General features: G+C 41.9%; 1 protein-coding gene across 1 annotated transcript in view; it reads right to left on the bottom strand.

Annotated features, from left to right (window-relative positions):
* The window catches only part of LOC308284589 (cyclin-Y), a 41,547-nt gene extending 21,912 nt beyond the window's left edge, over positions 1–19,635 (bottom strand). Inside the window, exon 1 of the mRNA XM_080725255.1 lies at positions 19,053–19,635. Within this exon, the coding sequence (XP_080581381.1) occupies positions 19,053–19,206 (154 nt within the window). The 5' untranslated portion in view covers positions 19,207–19,635. The remainder of the gene's footprint in view (positions 1–19,052) is intronic.
* Positions 19,636–21,837: the final 2,202 nt, after the last annotated feature.

Genomic DNA, 21,837 nt, shown 5'->3' on the forward strand with positions numbered 1-21,837 from the left:
TGCTGAAGACTAAATACAGGGCAAATCGTATTGCACCCATTATTATTATTGTGTCAAGTCAGTTTGTGCCTAAGCTGATGAACTGTGACATGAAAGCTGTGCCGCTTCGGACAAAAGCAAACGTGCGAAACATTGAAAAGCAACACAGAAGACCTTTCCCTTCACTTCCTCTTCATCTCCATTAGCCTGACACTCTGCAGACTAATGGAGATGGACAGCGATGGGGGCATGCTATTCTATCCCCCTAATACTGTTCACACACACACACACACACACACACACACACACACACACACACACACACACACACACACACACACACACACACACACACACACACACACACACACACACACACACACACACACACACACACACACACACACACACACACACACACACACACACACACACACACACACACACACAATTGTTGGCTTGTAAAAGCTGACTGTAGGACAGTTTAACCAAACAGTGCAGAGTCATTCCAGGCTGCATGGGAGAGAGAGGATTGACTTGCAATCCTGCATCAGTTGAAACTTCGTCCAGCTGCCTAGAATCAAGCGCCAAACATCAGTCACATGATGGCTGCAACTTCTGTATATTTTAACCCATTTATCGACCTGAAGCCGATTCTAAAAATGCCTTCCAAATATAGACCTAAGTTTTCTGAAAAACTTCAAATATTAATTAAAAATTCAAACCCAGTTTGAATGAGCGGTGTAGGCTGCTCAACTGCACCGCTGGTGTTGCCGTTCTCATACAGACATACATAATGGAGAGACATATACTGTAGACCAGTGGTTCTCAACCTTTTCAGGCCGCGACTCCCAAAAAGAATCATACTTTAACTGGGGACCCCCCCACCCTAACAAACACTAAGAGTTGAGGAATTACACAGTTCTATTGTGAAAATAGCCGATCTACATGCTCACAACGCCTCGCGTTGCGATCGTCTATTTTCACAATTTCTGCCTCTAATATTTGACCAATGTTTAATTTGTCATTTTAAAGGTATTAAAAAGTCCTCAAATTGTCACTTTAGAAACGTGCAGATACCCTCTATACACTTTAAACTTTATGTTGGTTTGTTTACTGTTGAGAGAGAAAACAATGTTGCTAGTTACTATACACTGCACATAGCAACAACTACCTCAAATGGGTTCCTGTATTGAAAGGTAAAAACCCCAAAAGGGGTTCCCATCCTAATTGGGTTAAATGTACTATGGTCTGTCTGTGGGTGTGTCTGGGTGTCTGTTTGATGGAGCTAATCCCGCAAACCGCTGGACTGATCAGCGCCCACATTTCTTGTGCACACTGCCAGTTAGGGTTGTTAACTCTCTGTTTTACTCTGTGTTATTGCTGTGCGGGCACACCAAAAGTACATTGCTTGAACACCGGAAACACCGTTTTATTATTATATTTAATCAGCTACTTTTTTTGTGTAGCCTAACCTATAAAACCACTTTAGTTCATTTGCGTGGCATCCATGTCATTATAAACATGTAATCAATACTTTAGTCAGATAACAAGAGGTACATTTATTATTATGGAGAGAAGTGACAGACTATTGTGCCTCAGTCTCTGTCTGCACCGGGAGGCAGCAGCCCTCACGTCACAGCTTTTACATCGAAACCCGCCTACCAGTGACATCATCGATGGGGAATCATAGCCAATAGAAACTGCAGGCTTTCTATTACTGGAAAGTTAGCAAGCTATAATGAAAGAAGAAAGACAAAACTGCCTAATGATGTTACAGGCATGTTTCTGAACTATCCACAGCCCTCCTCTGAGACACAGACCAAGAAAGGCACCATATTATCATCAGCATTAGTCAGGACTAATTATATGAAGATGGATGAAGTCATCCTTTAATAATCTAAAAGAAAAATCACATTATGTTTTATTGAAATGTCTTAACTTGAACTTTATAATAGAAATCACTGGGGCTTGGATAAGGCTGAACCCCTAAAAAGAGCAAGTTGATGCGCACATCCTTTCTGAGTGCTGGTGCTGGACACTAAAAGTCACAGGCTGACCACATGTAATCCGAGATCCTTATTGGGAGCCACACCGTTCCCATGTGGATCTGTGGATCCACACGATTAGATTTATTTCAATAGAGCAGGACAGCTAAAAAGGCCACGGTAAAGTGTTTACACACACAAGGGGAAAGGTACTGGTGAGACATTGATTTCATTAATTGAATCCAGTGCAGAAAGGGCATGCTATTTGGTGCCTTCTTAATATAAGAAACTAAAACCACCAATGGATTATGAAATTCAGGAAATTAAATCTGGGATCAAAGGAGGAGGAACTCATGAACATGAATATTGCTGCTGCTCCTGGTAATAAAGCTATTGCATGACAAAGGGAAACACTACAGTCGGACCTCAAAGAGCAGAGTGCAAATCTTCCCAACCTCTGCATCAGGCTGCCTAATCGAGTTATTGACCAGCAAGGCTGCAGCAATCAATCTGCCTTCCCTGCTGGGAATGTCTTCATTATAGTCAGTCAATGAAAGTTCTGTTATCTCTACATTAGGAGATGTTGAGGGGACATCGTTAAATTGTAGATAAAGCCGTTAGTCTAAAACAACAAGGATATTGTTGCTGTCCGGAAGACATATTCGAAATGTTTGTGAATTAATTTGTTGATTTCGTAAATGAACGCTTACTTGATCATACTACAGTCACACTAAAGCATCAAAAGTAGCAGATCCACAAGCTCGAAACGCAGTGCGAAGCTAGGGCTCAAGTGGTTGTTAATGTAAAATAACTAGAAGTTCACCTGGGCTCATTCTAGGCTCTGCTCGCCTCGTTGTCAAGTAAAAACATTCGAGTACTTTATACAGCTCTGCAGCAAAGGCGATGTTGGCACGGTTCCTATCAAACAAACATTTGGCGGACCCCCTGTAGTAACTCTGAGGACCCCTTAAGGCCCTCTTACATCTAACGACTTTGAAAAGATTTCTCAATCGTAATAAAATCGAGGCTAGTCGCGGCGCGCTCCCGTGACTGAGTCGTTACTCAATCGTTAAATGTGAGGTAGTGGACCGACTCGATTTTTACCCCAACTTGAGAGCCAGATTATGTTACGAGAATATCAAACTGGTTTAATATTTTCACAAATCGGGGCTGAGTCTGAATGAATACAATGACGTAGCCTAGCCTACAACCAAAACAGAACAAGCCAAAAAGCCAAGCCGTTCATTCCCCAAAAGACGCTGCCTGAGCTGCCAGCCTGGTCGTTGTTGGTGCGGCTACTACGACAGCCCAATTAGTTATTTCTCCACGTTTCCATTATTCCAAACATTCAACGTTGATAATAGTTGATAGGATTGATCTGCGCCGGCTAGACTGAGGGGAGAGAACTAGAGAGGAGAGGCACAGAGGGCTGGGGGAGGAAGGCGGAGCTCGGTGTGTGTGTGTGTGTGTGTGCACTGCATGTGCAGTGATGGTAAAAGTAATCAAGTAAAAGTATCAATACTGCAATACTGTGATGCGACACGCTGTGACTGAGCTTGTAGATCGGCTATTTTCATTTATGGTTAGCCTAATGCTTTATAATAATATTATAATTTATTTAGGAACACAAGGCTATATAATAGGCATATTTCAGCAAATAAAAGGGAATCTTGAACCAGTCTTTACAAAATCTTTAGAGGCATACACATCTAACAACTGAAATCTTTGAAAAATCATCCTACAGTCTTTGAGGAGTCTTTTTCAAATCTTATAGTGTGAGGGGTAGTCTTTAAGAAATCTTTCCCAAATCTGTCCACAATCTTTTCAAAGTTGTTAGGTGTAAGTAAGGCTAGCTTTAGGGGTCACATGAGCTATTTAGGAGGGGGCCTAGACTATAGACCCCTGAGGGATAAGGTTTAAATAGTTATAAAAAGAGCAGGCATCAATGAGTAGCTAGGTTCAGTAACACAGGTCTCCATGTAAAAACAATATGAAAAGATGGCATACATATGAAACCTTTACCATCCCATGCCATGGCAGGTTTGGCAACACAGAACCATAAATCTGTGAACGAAATGCTAATGTGAAGGCCTGAGTGTTTAACTGCCATGGCAACTGGTTGCCAGTACAACCTGAAGTGATGAAGAGAGGGGGCTCTGGAAGGCAGTGAATTACTTTCTCATTACTCGTCAATAAATCAATGTGGGACCTCTCCCTCGAACACTCCGACCTGAGTGGGAGGAATAGGTCTTTAGAAAATGAAGGAATATCAACTGCAGCGCCCACTGTGGAGTTGTCGGTTTGGTTTCACCACTGAGTCATTTACCAGTAACAATAACATTATCGCTGTTGTCAGGTAGAAACCTCTGCTCTTATCTCCATATTTTATTAGATTCTTTTGTGATTTTTCATAAATTAATGCCCTACTTGATCAAACTACAGTTTCACACAAAAGCATTAAAAGTAGCATATCCACAAGCTCGAAACGTGGCACTTTTGAGCTTGTAGATTTTGCAATTTTTTATTTTGAATCCTGAAAAGTAACCATTTTGTACATATGAGGTTTCCACCCGAGAGAGACGATATTTCGAATGACACTTATTTCATTATAGCCACATTTTCTCTTGTTTACTGTTATTTGTGCCAATATGCACAAATAATGGATAATATGCTGTGATTCTTGATGAGGAACTCAACAAGGCATACAGGGTATTGTCTTCTTTCAGTCCTCTGTCAGTCTACCACTCGTATCGTGCAGACCGTTTCTTGTGTCTAGTACACCATCAGAAGCATATCGCTCTACCAGATCAGTCCATTCTATAGTTGCTTGGATTCCTTATGATACTCAGTGAAATAGTGCTGAAACATGCAACATGGTATGAAAGAAAGGATACTGTGTAGTATGAATGACACATTATATAAAAGCCTTGTGTAGGCAGAATGTTATCAAAACCCACTGGCTCTGACCAGAAGCCCTACATTCTACATTTGCTGGTACAAGGCTGAATGTGATGTGTGTCTCTCTCCTAGTAAGCAGGCAACCCTTTAAAGAAGTAGGACAGTGCACCTCTGGATTAGCATAATTTGATATGTGTCGACACAGAAGGAGCTGTTTTGAAGGGAGATGAAGAGCACGGTACACAGAGAGAGAGAGAGAGAGAGAGACAGAGAGAGATATGCACTATGCAGGCTGAGAGAAGGCTGGCAGAGTGAGCCATCAAATCTCAATCTAAAATGTGAATTCACTTACTTACAGCAATCTGAATCATTTCAAATCCCTTATTGAATCTTGACTAAATTGTTAGTGGACAGAAAGAGGAAAACTGATTTTGCTGCGCAAAAGAATATCTGTCCAGCGTTTAAGGCATTCTCTCTATTTTATACATTAGATTACATTGGATTTTAGGGTGACGCAATGCGATAAGAGACTCAGAAATGATCAAATCTGAATACTTTGCCTACTCGGAACTGGTTCCAAAATGGAACTGCAGCTATCGAACCCTAAGTCTTCACCAAATGTTTTTGTGTTACAGTTTTTACGATCTTATCTTCCAGACCACAGTTTATTAAGTAATAATAACAACGATAGCACCACAACCACACAAAATAGCCTGCCTATCGACCGCACTTAGCCAAAAGGCAAAACCTCAAAACGATAATCCCCCGTTTAAAGTTCCCACAATGCACATTTCCTGAATGGTTGCTCTAACATGGGAAGGAGAGAGTCAACCACACGGAGTCCTTCCTTGCAGGTTTCCATAGGCCACACCTAAATATAAGCTCATCAGCTGATGCCTGGCGCCTCGCAGAATGAACAGTCATCTTAAGGCAGACACACAGTAAGCTTTGTAAGGGAGAGGGAGATCATAGGACTGCATTGTCTGTATCTCTCTCTGGCTTTCTCTTTCTATCCACTCTGCCTCCTCCAGAGTGGATGAGCAGGCGAGGCTTTACTGTACACTACAGTGTGTCTCCCCATATGCAGTACTGAGAGAAAATGTATCTTGTACAATGCTCTATACCAGTTCTCAACCTGTGGTACACTGGTGGTACTTGAGCCCCCCTCTGGTGGTACTCAAAGGAGTCTCCCAAAAAATAAGGAAAATTTTAAAGTGGAGTGAAATACTTCAATGAATAAATTGGCCTCCTGTGTTAACTATGCATAGCTGAATAGGATGGGGTACTGTAGGTCTACACAATACATCTGTATTTATCAGTTATTATGGTGGTACTTGGAGAGACAGATATTTTCATAGGTGGTAAATAATCTAAAAAGGTTGAGAACCACTGCTCTATACAATGCCACTCCTTTCTCCCCCCTCTACACAAAACATACATTTGTCACAAATATCCATCTACAAGCTGACAGCACATTGTGAAATGAACGTGTATATCAGCTACTTTTGATTAAAGAAATATATACATACTGTATAGGTCATGACCGAAAGTATAAGGTCGCGGGTGCAAGCGGCCGAAATGGGTTTCCTCAGACGGGTGGCTGGTATCTCCCTTAGAGATAGGGTGAGAAGTTCAGTCACCCGAGAGAGACTTGGAGTAGAACCGCTGCTCCTACACTTGGAAAGGAGTCAGCTTAGGTGGTTCGGGCATCTAGTACGCACCTCTCCCTCTCCTCTCTCTCTCTCTCGCTCTCTCCGTTGTCTTAAAAATAAATTTACCGGTAATCACTTTCAACTTGGTTTCCCGATTTTCGGCATGTCTTTATAGGTGGACATGAATTTCCCAAAATAGCAGATCTACAAGCTTAAGTGATTAAGATGTGCCCATGTCCTCTTTGACATACAAGGACCATGGTCGTCTGATCTTAGGTTAGGGTGACTAGACAACTGCAATTCAGATCTGTGAAAGCACCCTAGTTAAACGCTTATGGAGAAGAAAACTGCTGCACTCTAGGCTCAGCTGTGTGATTTATTTTACCACCAGACCGTCACAGATGTCCCATACTGGAAACACAGAGATTATTTGCAGGTTGGCATTCTCTACAACAGGGTTTTTCAAAGTGGGTGGTGTCCCGTGGGACCCACGTCCAGGGGTGCCGCAGGATACTTTGCTAATATTTGGAATTTATCAATGTCACTTCAGTTTAACCACTTGTACTTAGCAAAAGAGACCCGAGTTGCACTGTACTTGGTGGGATCTTTTTCAGGCTACAGTACACCAAGTCTCTTGTAGCTCACATTGTGACATGTTGTGAGCTTGTAGATCTGCTATTTTTTGGCAAATGTTCCCCCCAGAATAGGGATGCTGGGGTTCAAGTGGTTAAACGCCAAGTATAAAAGTGATTTTCGATCTGTACTATAATGGAAACAGATATTTTCACAAGTTTTCATTGTGATGACATACTGTATCTTAGGGGGAAGGGTTTACATATTTGAAATAAATGTAAGGTACTGTAAAGTAACAATGTAAATCAGGGATGCCATGGATGAATATGTTATTTAAAGTGGTGACCTGAGACATAAATGTTTTGGGACCATTGCTTTAACTCACTTACTGCCAATTAAAAATGCCCTCGAGTGGCATTAGTGCCAGCCCTCTCCATAGACTTCCATGTAATTTGTAGTGCACAGATCATGCACACCCATGCACAGATCATGCACCATGTTTGTGCAGGCTGTTCACAGCTTTCAAACAAAAAAAAAAGATTGGAAATCCGTTCAGGCATTCTTGAGATAATAGCCATTATGTTTTCCTAAAATGTAAACAAAGATGGCTGCCATGTTTGATAGATGGGGTTGCTATGGGGGTTAAACATGCAATTTCGCGATTTCTATCATGCCTACTACATTTTTTGGGGTCCAAAAATTTTTTTTGAAAAAAAATTTTTTTTGAAAAAAAATTTTTTTTTTTGTTTTTTTTCTAAGTAAAGGTCGCCCAAAGTCGCTTGGCAGGGAAGCCCATAGTGAGAAAGTTGCTCTAAAAGTCGCCTGGCACTGTATGAGTTAATAAGAAAGAAGTAGTCGCCAGCACTCAAGGAATATCCCTTTTACATGATTTTATTTACCTCAATGGACAGTGTACAGAGGTAAATAAAATCATGTAAAAAGGATATTCCTTGAGTGCTGGCGACTACTTCTTTCTCATTATGCTTCTTTGAGCCGTGCACCTAAAAGCCTTCATCTAACTTGGAGTGTTGCGGGCTGTCTGCTTTATTGCAGATACCTTTCTCTACCATTGCTTTAATAGAAATAATAGATAGATACCTACCTGTATTTCCTCCCACGAGGGAAATTCAGTATTTTCAGCCCAACCCAGCTGATTCGCTGCCCACAAGGAGTGTGTGAGCAATTAGGGGTTAAGAGTCTTGCTCAGGGACACACATAGACATTGCTACCCTGGCCTGGAATAAAGCCTGGGACAACCAGGGGCTCTGGTTCCCTAGGCGGGCTCCCTAACCATTCAGCTATGCCGCCCCGCTTTACAAGGCAGCACCTCACGCCGGGGTGTCTATCCATCATTTATAAACCATTTCTGAACAAAAGAAAATAGAATACAGTACAAGGCTGACAAAAACTAGGTAGGAACGTGTACAAAGCATTGCTGCCATTTTTCACAACATCAAATACAAGAGGTATCGGGCCACCAACAACAGTAGAAACCCCCTCACCCAAAACACACATACGCACGCACACAACCCTAACCTCTGAACATCTTTAAGATTGGCCTAATCACAAAGCTCTTAACCGCTTAACCCTACACTTTGTTAACCGAGGTCACCCCAGGGTCTAAAAACAGGATCCTCCTCTCCTTTTTCCCCCTCTCTGCACCAAATCGCCGAACATAACTGGCCACAAGCTCACAATGTGCATGGCGAACGTTCATCTAAAGTTGCAGAATGTTCACCTAGTAAAACATTAAAATGCCGAACATTAAAATTTGCTGATGCAAATGTTATTGGAACACAGAGAAGACCAATGTTTCGGACAGACAAGCTGCCTTTTCCAGGGTAGCTTGTCTGTCCTAAATGTTGGTCTTCTCTTGCGTTCCAATATAATTAGCATCGGCAGCTACAAGTGTGCGGCTATACTCTTTTATTGTTTAGTGTTAATTCCGCTGGCTGGCACCTCATAAGGACCGGTGTGCTGTGCACCTTCTGATAAACCTATTACGCCAGGAATAGGGACACTAGGGTGTTGTATATAATTCAGCGACGATCTCTTTTCTCACAACAGCCCTCTCAGAACACGATCCAAAACATGACACTTTTGGAAATCAAAAAAAGAGAGAAGCGCTCTCTAGGACCCACAGGAATAAACACCATAACTGCTCATTTAAACCTAACGGCCCGTTCAATCAAGAACAAGGGAGGCCTCTTTCAAAAAGCGCATCATAAGACTCCAAGGTCTAAGCCCAGGCGTCAGTTCTTCTTGGCTGTCATCAGTGGGTATCTGCTATCTGCTCTGACACAGATGGAGTCCTGTGTGTTTGTACTTAATTTGCCATACTCCCGAGGACCTCAATGTCCCCATGAGTGCAGTAATCAGAATTTCAGAAATAAGACATTTTGAGGATCCTTTTCCCGATGGGAACAAGACAAATCGTTTTACGTAGGGATGCCCCGATCAGGGTTTTTTTGCTCCCGATCCGATACCGATCAAATATTATTGCTTCCGATTCGATCCCGATCTTTCTCGATCCGATCTTTTGGCAAGGCATTAAGAAAAAAAAATCTATTCATTCTATCACTTAGTGCAGCACTGAATCAACAAATTAAAAACAAAGCTTATGAGTAGTGTATAGTGATATAGGCCTACTAGTGCAGTGTTTCTCAATCATTGTGCAGCGGACCTTTGGTGTGGCCTTTGAAATTTGGCAGTGAAGTCACGATTTAAGGACTTTTAAAACCTGTTTAATATCTCAAAGAATTTAATAAAATAGACCATTACAACATCAAAAATAATCAACAAACTATATAAAAACTGGTAAAACATTGGCCATTTTTAAAGTTGAAACAAAATAAGTTAAGAACCAATTAACCAGTCTGCTTGAAAAGTATGCATCTGTAGCAGCTAGTTGACAGTACAGAGAGACATAATTGCCTTCCTTTGATCCATTAACAAGGGGCCAATTACTACTTATTGGCATCAGCTGCCAGCTGGACACAGAGTCTGACACAATCACCTTCCCTCTGCAGTGCTGTCTGTCTCATTTCTCCAAAAGCCCTTGAATATGATTGAAAATGATTAAGGATTACTGTGATTATGGTAAGCTTACATTTCATATCGCATTCACCTTACCTGTAACTTTCAGTACTCCCAGAAAATATTAAAAAAAAAAAAAAAAAAAAAAGATATTTTTTTCCCGATCTCCGATCTTATAAAAACGGCCATATCGGCGGCCGATCCGATCACGTGATCGGGATCGGGCAACACTAGTTTTACGGTTATAGAAATTGTAGATTCAGGCTTGATACTTTCTCGCACCCAAAATAGCAGATCTACAAGCTCTAAAAACAGGTGCATTTTAATTTTAATTTTATTTTTGTTGATAAATGGAACAAAAATGTCATTTATAAAACGAACATCACAACATGTTGATGTCCTCCTCACAAATACTCACAAGTACAATGTATTAATACACACATGTCGTTGTTGTCGGGTGGAAACATTGTATGTCCAAAACCGTTTGTTTTGCATTTATCATTTTAAAAATGATTTAAACTAGTGAAAACAGCCGATCTACAAGCACACAACAGCGTTGTGTGCTTGTAGATCGGCTGTTTTCACAACTTTTGTGCAACGGCCTTGTATGATGAAGCGGGGCTTTACTTTGCGAAAGGACGTAAAAATGTGAAACTTGGGAGATACGAGGTATCCACCCGACAACGACGATATGTATGTGTCTGCGGCTGTGCGCACGCGCTTGGGTGTGTGAAACCCCACTAATCTGCGTCCTTGTACAGTCTATATGAACTCCACGCACCATGCATTAGACACGCTCTGTTTTCAATCACGGGGGGGAAGGGAAGGGGTTCCCCTCAGAGCCCGTCTTCATGCGGCCATTGTAAAGAGACGACACAAGTTGAATCTCAACCGCCTGCTTTTTTTTCAGCCACGCGCTGCGGGGCGTCTGCCCGGGTGCAATTATGCATCCTGTCCAATTTGACGTCAGAATATATTTAGTAGATGGCTAGAAGCTTCCGTAGCAACCGCTTTTGTCTATTTGTCACATTACATTTTGGAGCGAAAAAGGATACAGATAGGGATTAAAAGAAATGGGGGGAGAAAAACATACCACAATGTAGACAAAATGTAGTCATGAAAAAAAAACATTGTAATACCAATAACATTATTGTTTCATTCTTATTTATTCCATCTGACACTATGCCTAGGCCTTTTGTTCTTCACTCGAGGGCGTTTAGTGAATTACATTACTTGGAACAAAAAGTAGGCCAATATTGGAGCATACTTACTTACGTTTAACTGAACACAATTAGTGATGCCGCGATACGATATATGTATCGCATATTGGAGCGATATGAGCAAAAAAACGGATATCGGATCGTATCGGAATTCAGCTAAAATGACCAATAAAACGCTCTAATATAAGCACTCCATTCCTGGAGCCTGCCAGATATCATATCATGGAAAGACCTCAAATATGTGCTGTATCGTATCAATCCATATCAAAATCATATCGATTTAGATGCTATGATATCGTATTGAAGGTGAAAAATCTATATTGCATCACTAAACATAATGTATAATATAATATATATTACATTTGGCCATGGACCTTTTCACGTGACGTCACCCTGCCATAGTTACATAAACGCAAAGCACTGCTTGTCAGACTGCCAGACACAGATTGCACTAAATTAGAACCCATGATACATATTGAAAGTAGGTAGAAGCATGCTAAATGCAATCATGTTGGATTACACATAAGGCATGTTTTCACTACAGTTCCGGAATTTTTCCTGCAAAATAATTAGCATAATCATTTTCAACTTGCCGGGAGTTTTGTTTTTTGGGTGTTTTCACATGAGCAAAAATGCAGGCATAGCCATAAAATACATAGTTTTCACGAAACCATTGTCGCGGTATTAAAGTCCGTGTTGCCAGACTTTGCGAGAGAAATAAGCAACCAGGTGTACGAAAATAAGCCCCAAAAAGTGATATTATCTAGGCCTGTCCTCTAAAAATCGACGAATCGACGCGTCGTGTTAAGCCCCCGGAATCGACGCCAATTGTTTGAGTCGAGCCGTCAAAAATATATAATTTTTTTATCACACCAGTATACTGTGGTGGTGGTGCGGTATGAGAGCGCTGGACTGTGACTGTCATGTAATTCTTATTGAGTCCATACTTCCTACTACTTGTAAACTAGACTTAAAAATAAAATCAGTTCACGTGACTTGAAAGTTGCCTTGATCATATAACAGGGAGCTCTTATTTTGAAGTAACCGCTTGGAGAGGAAATGCGTCGACGAGTTGTTATTCTACTTGAGAGCTGGCCAAAGAAGCAGCAGTCCAGCAGAGCCAGCGCGATGCGCTTTCACTTTCACTGCCGTGGGTGTGTGGTGGTTGGACTCAGGCTGAGGAATAGCGACGGGCGAACTGTTTTCTTTTTATTATCTCGCACCAGATCGGCAACGTAGCTCTTTTGATACAGCAGCGGTGCTCTGAGAAAATACAACTTGTGGAAATAATACACGACATGCTGTCAAAGAGATGCATTATTCTCTCCTCCGTTGTTCTACTCTGCTCCACAATTCACAATTACGCACGGCAAATTACGCACGGCTGGACGCAATCTTATCGTCATTAATGTCCAGTGTCCACCGCTATCATGTCTCAATATGCACGGTAGTTCATGGATCTAATTCACTTTAAAGGCTTAAAACATATTGCTGTTTTATTGTATTACGTTGACGTGGTTTAAAAGCTTAAAGCACCACTTTTTTTTTCTTTCTTTTTTTTTTACATAAACGATTCGTCGACGCGTCGGATTAACCCCCGCGACTCGAATCGACTTGATAAATCCTGCGTCGAGGACAGCCCTAATATTATCTAGTAGGGATGTCACCGAATAATCGATTTTCGAATATTCGTTCGATTAATCAATATTCGATTTTAATATTTCATAACCGAAAATCGAAAAAATATTAATATATATATATATATATTTTTTTTTTATACAATTTTTTGGCTTAGTTAGTTAGTTTCAACCAATATATAGAATATAGGCTAACAATAGTATTAATGATAATAGTAAATGGCCATTGATTTATTATTCACACCAGCACCAACTGTAAACTGTGTAGACAGAGTGAAGGAGCACAGCAGAGTGGCAGCTGCCTGCTACACACTCCCCCCCCCCCCCTGTCTCAGACACAGGTGTGATTGATTCAGGCTTGATTGTTTGGTACTTGGTGGCCATCATCAAAGAAAAGGGAAAACAGCGTCCTCTGTATTGTAAAGCATCACAGAATCTGTTCTTGAGAGATTAGGTGAACAGTACACTGGCACACTAAAAAGAAAGATGAAGAGTAGTAGTTAGGCTACCAATTACCTGAAGAGCCATGTTGTACATATGTAAATGTGCATTGAAATCCAGTAAAAAAAAAAGAAAAACAGAAGAAAAAAAAAATGATTTTTTTTTTTTTTTTAATAAAAAAATAATAATAATAATTAATTATCGATTTTCGAATAATATTCGATTATTGCTATAGAATAATCGATTTTGATAAAGGTCCATTTTTGACATCCCTATTATCTAGGCCACACAAGCAATTTAAAACTATAAGCATCGCCACATCAGCTACTTGACAATTACCGATCTAAAAGATCACAACAAATAAAACGCAGCCAGAAACGATCAATATATACAAGCAACTTTACGGAAATCAAGACCATAGTCACTTATAATTAGCAGACATGGCAACGGAACCTGCAGTGCGCAGTGCGCACCACACTGTCTGGACGCTTGGTCGCTTGCTAAAGCAGCAGCGACTCACGTCTGTTCGTCTCTCCTTTTCTCTCTCACCAATGGATTTAACAAGTTACAAGAAATATTCTTCATGAAACAACACATGTGAACCTTATGTGTCACATAACTTATAAGGTTCAGAAAGGATCGCTTTTGTGGGCTTGTTTTTATTTTTATTTTTTTTCAAGCGTTTTTTTTCCGACGCTCGCTGCTCAGTAAAACACTTTACGACGAGAAACTATTTGATGCAGCTCTTTGAGTCGATAGCTTCCAACTTTCATCACATCACATGAGCGCATTGCGTCCCAATCAGACAAAAAATAGGCTATAGCACCGTAAGAAGAGTTGGTAAAGATTCCAGCTTTCATCACATTACGAGCGCATCCCGTGTCCCGTTCTCCAGACCGGACTTGTATCAAAACCCACACAGCTTAATTACAAATAGGCTATAGAATAGCCTACAAATAAGTTTGAACCATGAATTGAGCAAGCTTGCATTTCTCAGCACCGCAGTGTATAGGCTGGAGATTGTAGAAAGAAATAGACGTCTGTCTTCTGTGTTTGGCAGGCTTACATAACATTCGAATGCAATATGGATTCTGAAGCTTTCAATCCCAATTACAATGCTTTAACTGTTAATATTGGCTCCTTGCATGCACCTGCTTGTCCGAAAAAAGTAAAAATCACGGTATGCCGTTTTCACTGTGGGGAAATTTCTATTCTCCCAGTACTTTCAGCAAAAATTACTAGGTATTTTCCCGTCACGTTTGGGACACCAAAACTCACGGAAGACAAAATAAGTGGCCGTTTTCACATGGCGTGAATTTCAAAATTGCCGTCATTTTGGAAAAAACTTCCAGAAGTTTGACTCAGTGAAAACGGGGCTTTACAATTATCAATTACAGTTTATTTATTTGACATGGACATCACAATGACATTGGACGAACCAGATGCATTGATTTAAGTGATTATAGCACAAGTGCTAATTCTCATCACCTGTTGTAAGTAATAAGTCATCTTTTTTATACTACTACTTTCTAAAATGTGGGTTAAATTTGGTGGTTAGAAGGTTGCATGTAATGTTTTCACAATAGAATATTGACAGCACAATTACAGTAGCTCTATTGTTTGTTCCCAGGAGAAACTTCTCTCTACCTTCTTTGGAGTATACTGGCAAGTGGCAACAGTGTGGGAGAGTGGGTCTTGAATCTTCTAACATCTTATTTTACTGTACATTTTACTGTACATCTTCCACCAAATAAACAATGTGGACATGCACCGATAAATGGCTGCTGGCTGTGCAGACTGCAGACCTCCAAGCCTGGGGACCATGGCTAGCCTTTAGCAGATGTCCACGAGGACACGGACACACACACACACAGCAATGTTTGTACCATGCATACCTGTCCATGACAAATGTTTATATGATGATGGGGCTGGCCCACTATAATATGCTTCCAGTAGCCTGGGCGGCAACCGGAATCCTCGCTCCAAAACGCACTCACCCCCTCAAGGTTCTTGTATTTGTTTACTGAAGTTAGTTACGTGTAGGAATAAGGTTAGGTTTAGGCATGAGGTTACGTTTAGGAATATGTGGCGGTGACTGTTCCGAGGTCTCCGGGTTGGACCAGGGGCGAGTGTGTTTTAGGGCGAGCGTTCTTGTGTTCCCCTGGACTACGAAAGCCAAGGCGAAGGTCTGCAGACAGTGTGTGCATGCTCCCTGCATTCATGTACAGTATATGTCTGCTCCCTGCTAAAGCAATAAACACCAGTCATCAAAACTCGTAATGAGTTTTATGATTACCATATGTAACAGGAGTGATTTAACATGCATTTTCCTTTGATATTAGTTACTGCAACTGCAAAAATACTGCAACAGGCAACAGAATGTACACTTGGGAGCACAACAATTCGAGCAAAACTCTCCGGTGGGACGAACGGTTCTCGAGATACGCGGATTACAGACACACAGACACTCAGACAGAGATTTGTCGCATTTATAGATAGATATACCATCATGCTATGAAGTCTGCATTCATACACTTCTATAAATATTCTCTTATAGTGTCTCTACAAAACCTTTTCAGATGGTGTCTGTTCCGTTCCGTGACATGAAAGGTTTTGAGAACCACTGCTATATCACTGCTAATTAAAAACACATTAGGACTGGAGCCTCTGCCTGTTGGTTAATTTGACCCTGTGCAGTTGCCTTTGTTACCCTTCGTACCAGGCGAGAGGCATGAGGTGAGAGACATGAGTCAGTATTACAGTCATGGCTTAAGTTGTCTTTGACTATTTCACCTCCATAGTCCAACAAAAACTGTTTCTGATAACATTTTAGCCAAGAATTGGGCCATACAGTTGCTCAATATAGATTTGTTTCACATTTACAATGGCTAGTTGAAATGTGTGTTTAACAATGTTTGGGAGGCAGAGCTGTACAAATGGAAATAGGGATAATAAATAAATAACTTGAACAAAAATTCTAAACAAAATCTTCTGGTCGGATTACAAGCCCCCCCACCAGGCAAAAGAAGGCCGGTGAGGCCTAAAAACTACCCGGGACAGAACAGAAATGTAATGGATGACTGATGAGGTGTCAAGATGAACTGTCAAGTTCATTGTGTCTTTGTGTTGTAGGCCAAGCACAGACAACACAATGTCAAGGACAGGAATCGATGGAGGAAGGTGCTAATTTTAGCTTAGATCGCACAGCAGACAGAAATAATTAACTACACCTTTAACAAGTGCAAAGTTCTGTTACAATATCATGCATGTTTGTGTTTAAAAGTCTTAATTTATATCAAAAGTGTCTCACCTTCAGAGATCACCAGTCAACTAAGAAAGCATTAAAAACAAAATACACCTTCTTGTTGAGGGGAAAGGCTCAATATTTCTATGTGTTATTAGTTCGACTAAGGGTTAGGGTTAGGGTTAGGTTTAACACTCCCCTTGTTGAGAATTGACATAGTGCCTGGAGGAGTGTAAGATTGTCCCATATAAAAATGGTTAACAGAATTAATTCCATGCTGGATTATTTGTTTTGGCACTCAATAAATTGCTCAACAGTGGAGAGACAAGGAAACCCCAGACACCAGTGAATATCTGGAAACAGTCCAAAACCCAATCCTTGTGGCTTACTGTGGCAGTAGGCAACACATGTAAACACCTACAAGGCCTTCCAAGTGCATGCCAAGGTAAACACAAATCAAAACCTTATTTGGAATATGAACAGTGATGATTAGCCCTCCAGTGTAGGCTCTTTGGGTACACGCAGTGATGTGGTTTTAGTACTGTGTGTAGGTTCTTAAAATAAATAAATCAAAACAAGGGTTTGTGTGTACAATGTTTGATTAAAGCCATTATTAGCCTAATGTTATAATAGTTGGCTGTTGCCTGAAAAAGAGCAGTAATTTAGCAGCAGACACTTTCCAGTGTGAATGGGTCAATTGTAATGCACATTTGCATGTGTCAATGGAGGGGGCTGCTGTCCACACACACACACAGTTGCAGTTGCTTTCATGTTCAGCCCTGAAAACAAAGACATACCACAAAGGAATATGGCCTCATGAGCAGGATGCTGTGTGCTGTAGGGCTGTATATATATATATATGTATTGAAACCCATATATTAGAACCAATAGTCGACTTAGTTAATCGCTTCATTGAGAAGCAGGGTTTGTAAAATGATGGTGCACAAGAATAGTGCAAATAGGCGATCTACGTCACATCGCAGCGCATTGTGAGCTTGTACATCTATTTCCACTACTTTGACTTGATTATCGTTCATTAACCGTAATGGAGGCAGGAGTTGGAAGTGGTTGTGATATTTATTTGAAGTCATATCGCCCAGCCTAGTTCTGTGGCACCACATAGAGGGGACTAAAGTGAATCTACCCCTTTACTCGTAGACAAGGCCAGTGGTTCTCAACCTGTGGGTCGGGCCCCACATGATTTTGGGGGGTTCCCCAGATGATCAGAAGAAGTAACCAACACACTATGGGGCTGTTAAGTATGACATCATTTTGTAGGCAGAGGAGAATTTCTGCCCCCAGTTTCCGTGAATCTTTTTACTATTTTTACTATTTACACATTTTTCTTCTCTTTGTTGTTGAAAGGAAAGTGTTAGAATTATACTTTAGTCGTTATTTTTTAGTAGTTGTTTTTTGAAATAGCGAGGGACAGAAAATGCTCTGGGGGCAGATTCTCCTCTGCCTACAAAATGATGTCACGGCTTAAAAGCCCCATACTATAAGTACAAGTAACAACTGGTCAAACATTGGCCAAATTATCAAATATTATAAAGAATTGTGAAATTAGCCTCCAATTAGCTTAATAGATCTGCTAGTTTCACAATATTCATTGGTGGAACCAAACTAAATAGAATCATGCCTCAACTCCTACATTTTGGGGGGTGGGCCAGTTCAATGATTATTTTGGGGCATCCCCCGTACAAATATGATTATTTTGGGGCATCCCCCGTTCAAATATGATTATTTTGGGGGGTCACGGCCTGAAAAGGTTGAGAACCACTGGACGGCCACAGTAATGTCTTGTATACAGTATGTCACACATGACTGATTAGTTCTACAGTCAGACAACAAGTCACTCAAGAGGGAAATTAGTATTACAGAGGGTACCGGGCCTACTACCTCTTTCTTGAGTAGCCAATGTTTATATCCTCACAAGAAATAGGCATGAATTCAGTCATTTTAGATACCATTAGCGTTTAAGGTTGTGTAATTATTAATTAGCCTATTTAATAATTAACAAGCAACTAAAGTGTTCAAATAAATGTAGTGGAGTAAAAAGTACAATATTTGGATCCGAGATGTAGTGGAGTAGAATGTATAAGTAGTGGAAATTGGAAATACTAAAGTAAAGTACAGATACCTCACACAAGTGTACTTAAATGATATATTTGGATCCGAGATGCAATGAGAAGTAAAAGTATTGGAAATTGGAAATACTCAAGTAAAGTAGAAATGGGCCTACCTCAAAATTGTACAGTACTTGAGTAAATGTAGCTACTTAGTTACTTGTTTTAGCCTTCTGTCACTTCGTCCATAGCCTATCGTGGCCCACACGACCCCACCACCATTGGAACCGATGCTACTTTACATGCTATTCAGCTTACCGTCGACGTGCTCCCTGTCGCTGATGTGCTGCAGGTTGCAGCCCGTCTCCTCGCGGCTCAGCTCGGGCTCCGGCTGGTACGACTCCAGCCTGGAGTGGGCATTTCTGCGGAGCTTGGGGCTGGCAGACACGCAGCAGGAGGTCGTGCTCCCCATGGTAGAATAATAAGCCTAGAAGAAGAACTACAGACCCCGTAACGTTGTCAGTCCCACTAATGCTACGATGATACCCAACCAAACGCCCGGTTCAGTCTGGGGGAAAAGTGGGTGCGTCCGTGGCCGTGGTTCGTGGTTGTACACGGTTCTTGTCATTCGTGGATCTTCTGGTCGCCCATTATAACACGCAAAGCAAGCGCAGACAGAGAGAGAAAATAATGGTCGTTCACATCCGTTTTGTGCTAAAATATCGGAGCGACGACTCGCCCACGAAAACGACGACTAAAACCCGAGACATCATGGGTGAAATAGGATGCATGTCTGTCTGTCTGTCTGTCTGTCTTGTTGTCTTCAGCTGACACAGTTTGGGTGATCCGCTTGACGTCAATGATGAATGCGCGAACCGAACACACAGTTGTGGCTGCTGGGTTGGCTGTGACTGTGTGCTGTCTGTCATACAAGAAGACAAGCCACTGAAGCCAGCCGCACACACACACTACAGGGGTCACTGTTGCTGCCACACGCAAAGAAAAGGTTCCGGTTCAAGTGGGAGGTAACTAAACTAGACTAAAGAGCCCTGTGTGGGGAGAGAGGGGAGAGGGAGAGATTCGCTATCAGTGGTTCTCAAACATTTTCATAAGGAAGACCCCCAAATGTATATGTTTATTTGACATCTGAAAATATAGGTAGGCTATAATTGTCATGTACTGGTTTACTATTGGTTGCCCAAGTCACATGACCGGTGACTGAGTTCTGGAAGGACACTATTATGTATGTAACTCACCCAGCTGACACATGCGTTTGGAACCGGCAGTTTTGGCTCGGTAAAAGTAACTAAAAGACAACAAGCTTTGTGCATGATTTACTGACAAGTCAAGGACACAACAGCTATATTTTGTGCCAGAGACCATCTGGAAAAATGAAAATAAAATAACACAAAGCTATAAGCTCCAACATCTGGCTTTGTCCGGGGCCCCCCAAAAAAGAGAGGCTCCCTCCATTCCGACATGTCGCCACTCCGAAATTGACTTGTTATTGTCGGAGTGGCGACACTCCCATAGGGGTTAGGTTTAGGGTTAGAGATAGGGTTAAGCCCTTTGCACACAGGCGCGTTTAACCGCACGGATAAAACGGACAATATCATTTTTTGAAAAGAAAACAATGATTCTCTATGACCTTATGCACACCGGCTCCGAATTAGGTGTGCGACGAGTGGCTGCCGCCGTGCGTTTTTTTCTCGATCGAACTCAGTTCGATTCGTGCGTCTAGTCGCATGCGGTAAAAAACTCATCACTCCTTTTATGACTCCTTTTTGGATCCGCAGCGACGATTCCGCACAGCCTTGCACACCAAATCCAATGTGTTTTATTCATGCCACAAACGAAAAAAACGCAACTGTCCTGTGTGCAAAGGGCTTTCGTGTCGGAAAGGAGACATGTCGGAGTGGAGAGATGCACCTCCCAAAAAATGGCACCAAAAATGTCTGGGCTCTTAAGTGTGGCCTACATCTGGCCTACATCTTGGCACAAAGTGCTCAAAGTTTGTTGTATGGGTTCTGAAGCGTGGCCTACATCTGGCCTACCCTACTTCTTTGCACAAAGAGCTCAACGTTTGTTGTACGCCCAGGGTCACATTGGCCAAGCTTCGTATGACGAAATGAAATTAACTTGTAAATAACACTGCTAACTTCACACTGGGTGTGATTTTTAAATAACCAGGTGTCTGTTTCTTGACCCCCTGATTTGTTTCCCTCTACACAGATGCATTGGTTCTGTCAGAAAGTCAGACAAGACTGAGCTTTTTTTCTTCCTTGAAAATTGCTGCCCCCTGCAGGTTGTTTCCATTTCCATCCACAACACACCAGCTGTCAGGAACAGACCTCGCTGTCTCTCAGGGGCCTTTTCCACCAAAAGAACCTTGGTTCCAGAACCAGTGCCGGTTCAACTTTCTTGGAACCTTGGTTCGTTCTTGCGAACCGGCTTGCGTTTCCACCAGATTGAACCATGATTGAACCAGAGGAACCAAGGATTTTGTGGTTCCCGTTCGGAACCAACTTTTACGGTTCGGAACCAACTCCGGTTCTTGGTGGAAAAGCACACCTGTGGTTCATCCCATAGGCGGGAGAAAGAACCAGAACCGGTTCTTTGCCGGTGGAAAAGGCCCCTCAGTGAGGGCGCTTTTCGACTGGTTCTGGTTCTTTCTCCTGCCTATGGGATGAACCAGAGGTGAGCTTTTCCACCGAGAACCGAGTTGGTTCCGAACCGTAAAAGTTGGTTCGGAAAGGGGAACCACAAAATCCTTGGTTCCTCTGGTTCAATCTGGTGGAAACGCAGGCCGGTTTGCGGCCGGTTCGCAAGAACGAACCATGGTTCCAATAAAGTTGAACCGGCACTGGTTCTGGAACCGGTTCTTTGCCGGTGGAAAAGGCCCCTTGGTGCCCCTTGGTCCAATTCATTTTCAGAGGAAACACTCTGAACTGGTTGGAAAAAAAGAACTGAACCGGTTCAACCTCAGTGGAAAAGGGGCCTTTGAGAACCACTGATCTGGAGGATCAGAGTCAGACCCATCCTCCTCACCAAGGAGTCTGACCAGCGCTGCTGGTCCACTGCGCCACATCTGGCGTTGGACCTC

The sequence above is a fragment of the Nannobrachium achirus genome (assembly GCF_963921795.1).
Source record: "Nannobrachium achirus genome assembly, chromosome: 5".
NCBI classification, from domain to species: Eukaryota; Metazoa; Chordata; class Actinopteri; order Myctophiformes; family Myctophidae; genus Nannobrachium; species Nannobrachium achirus.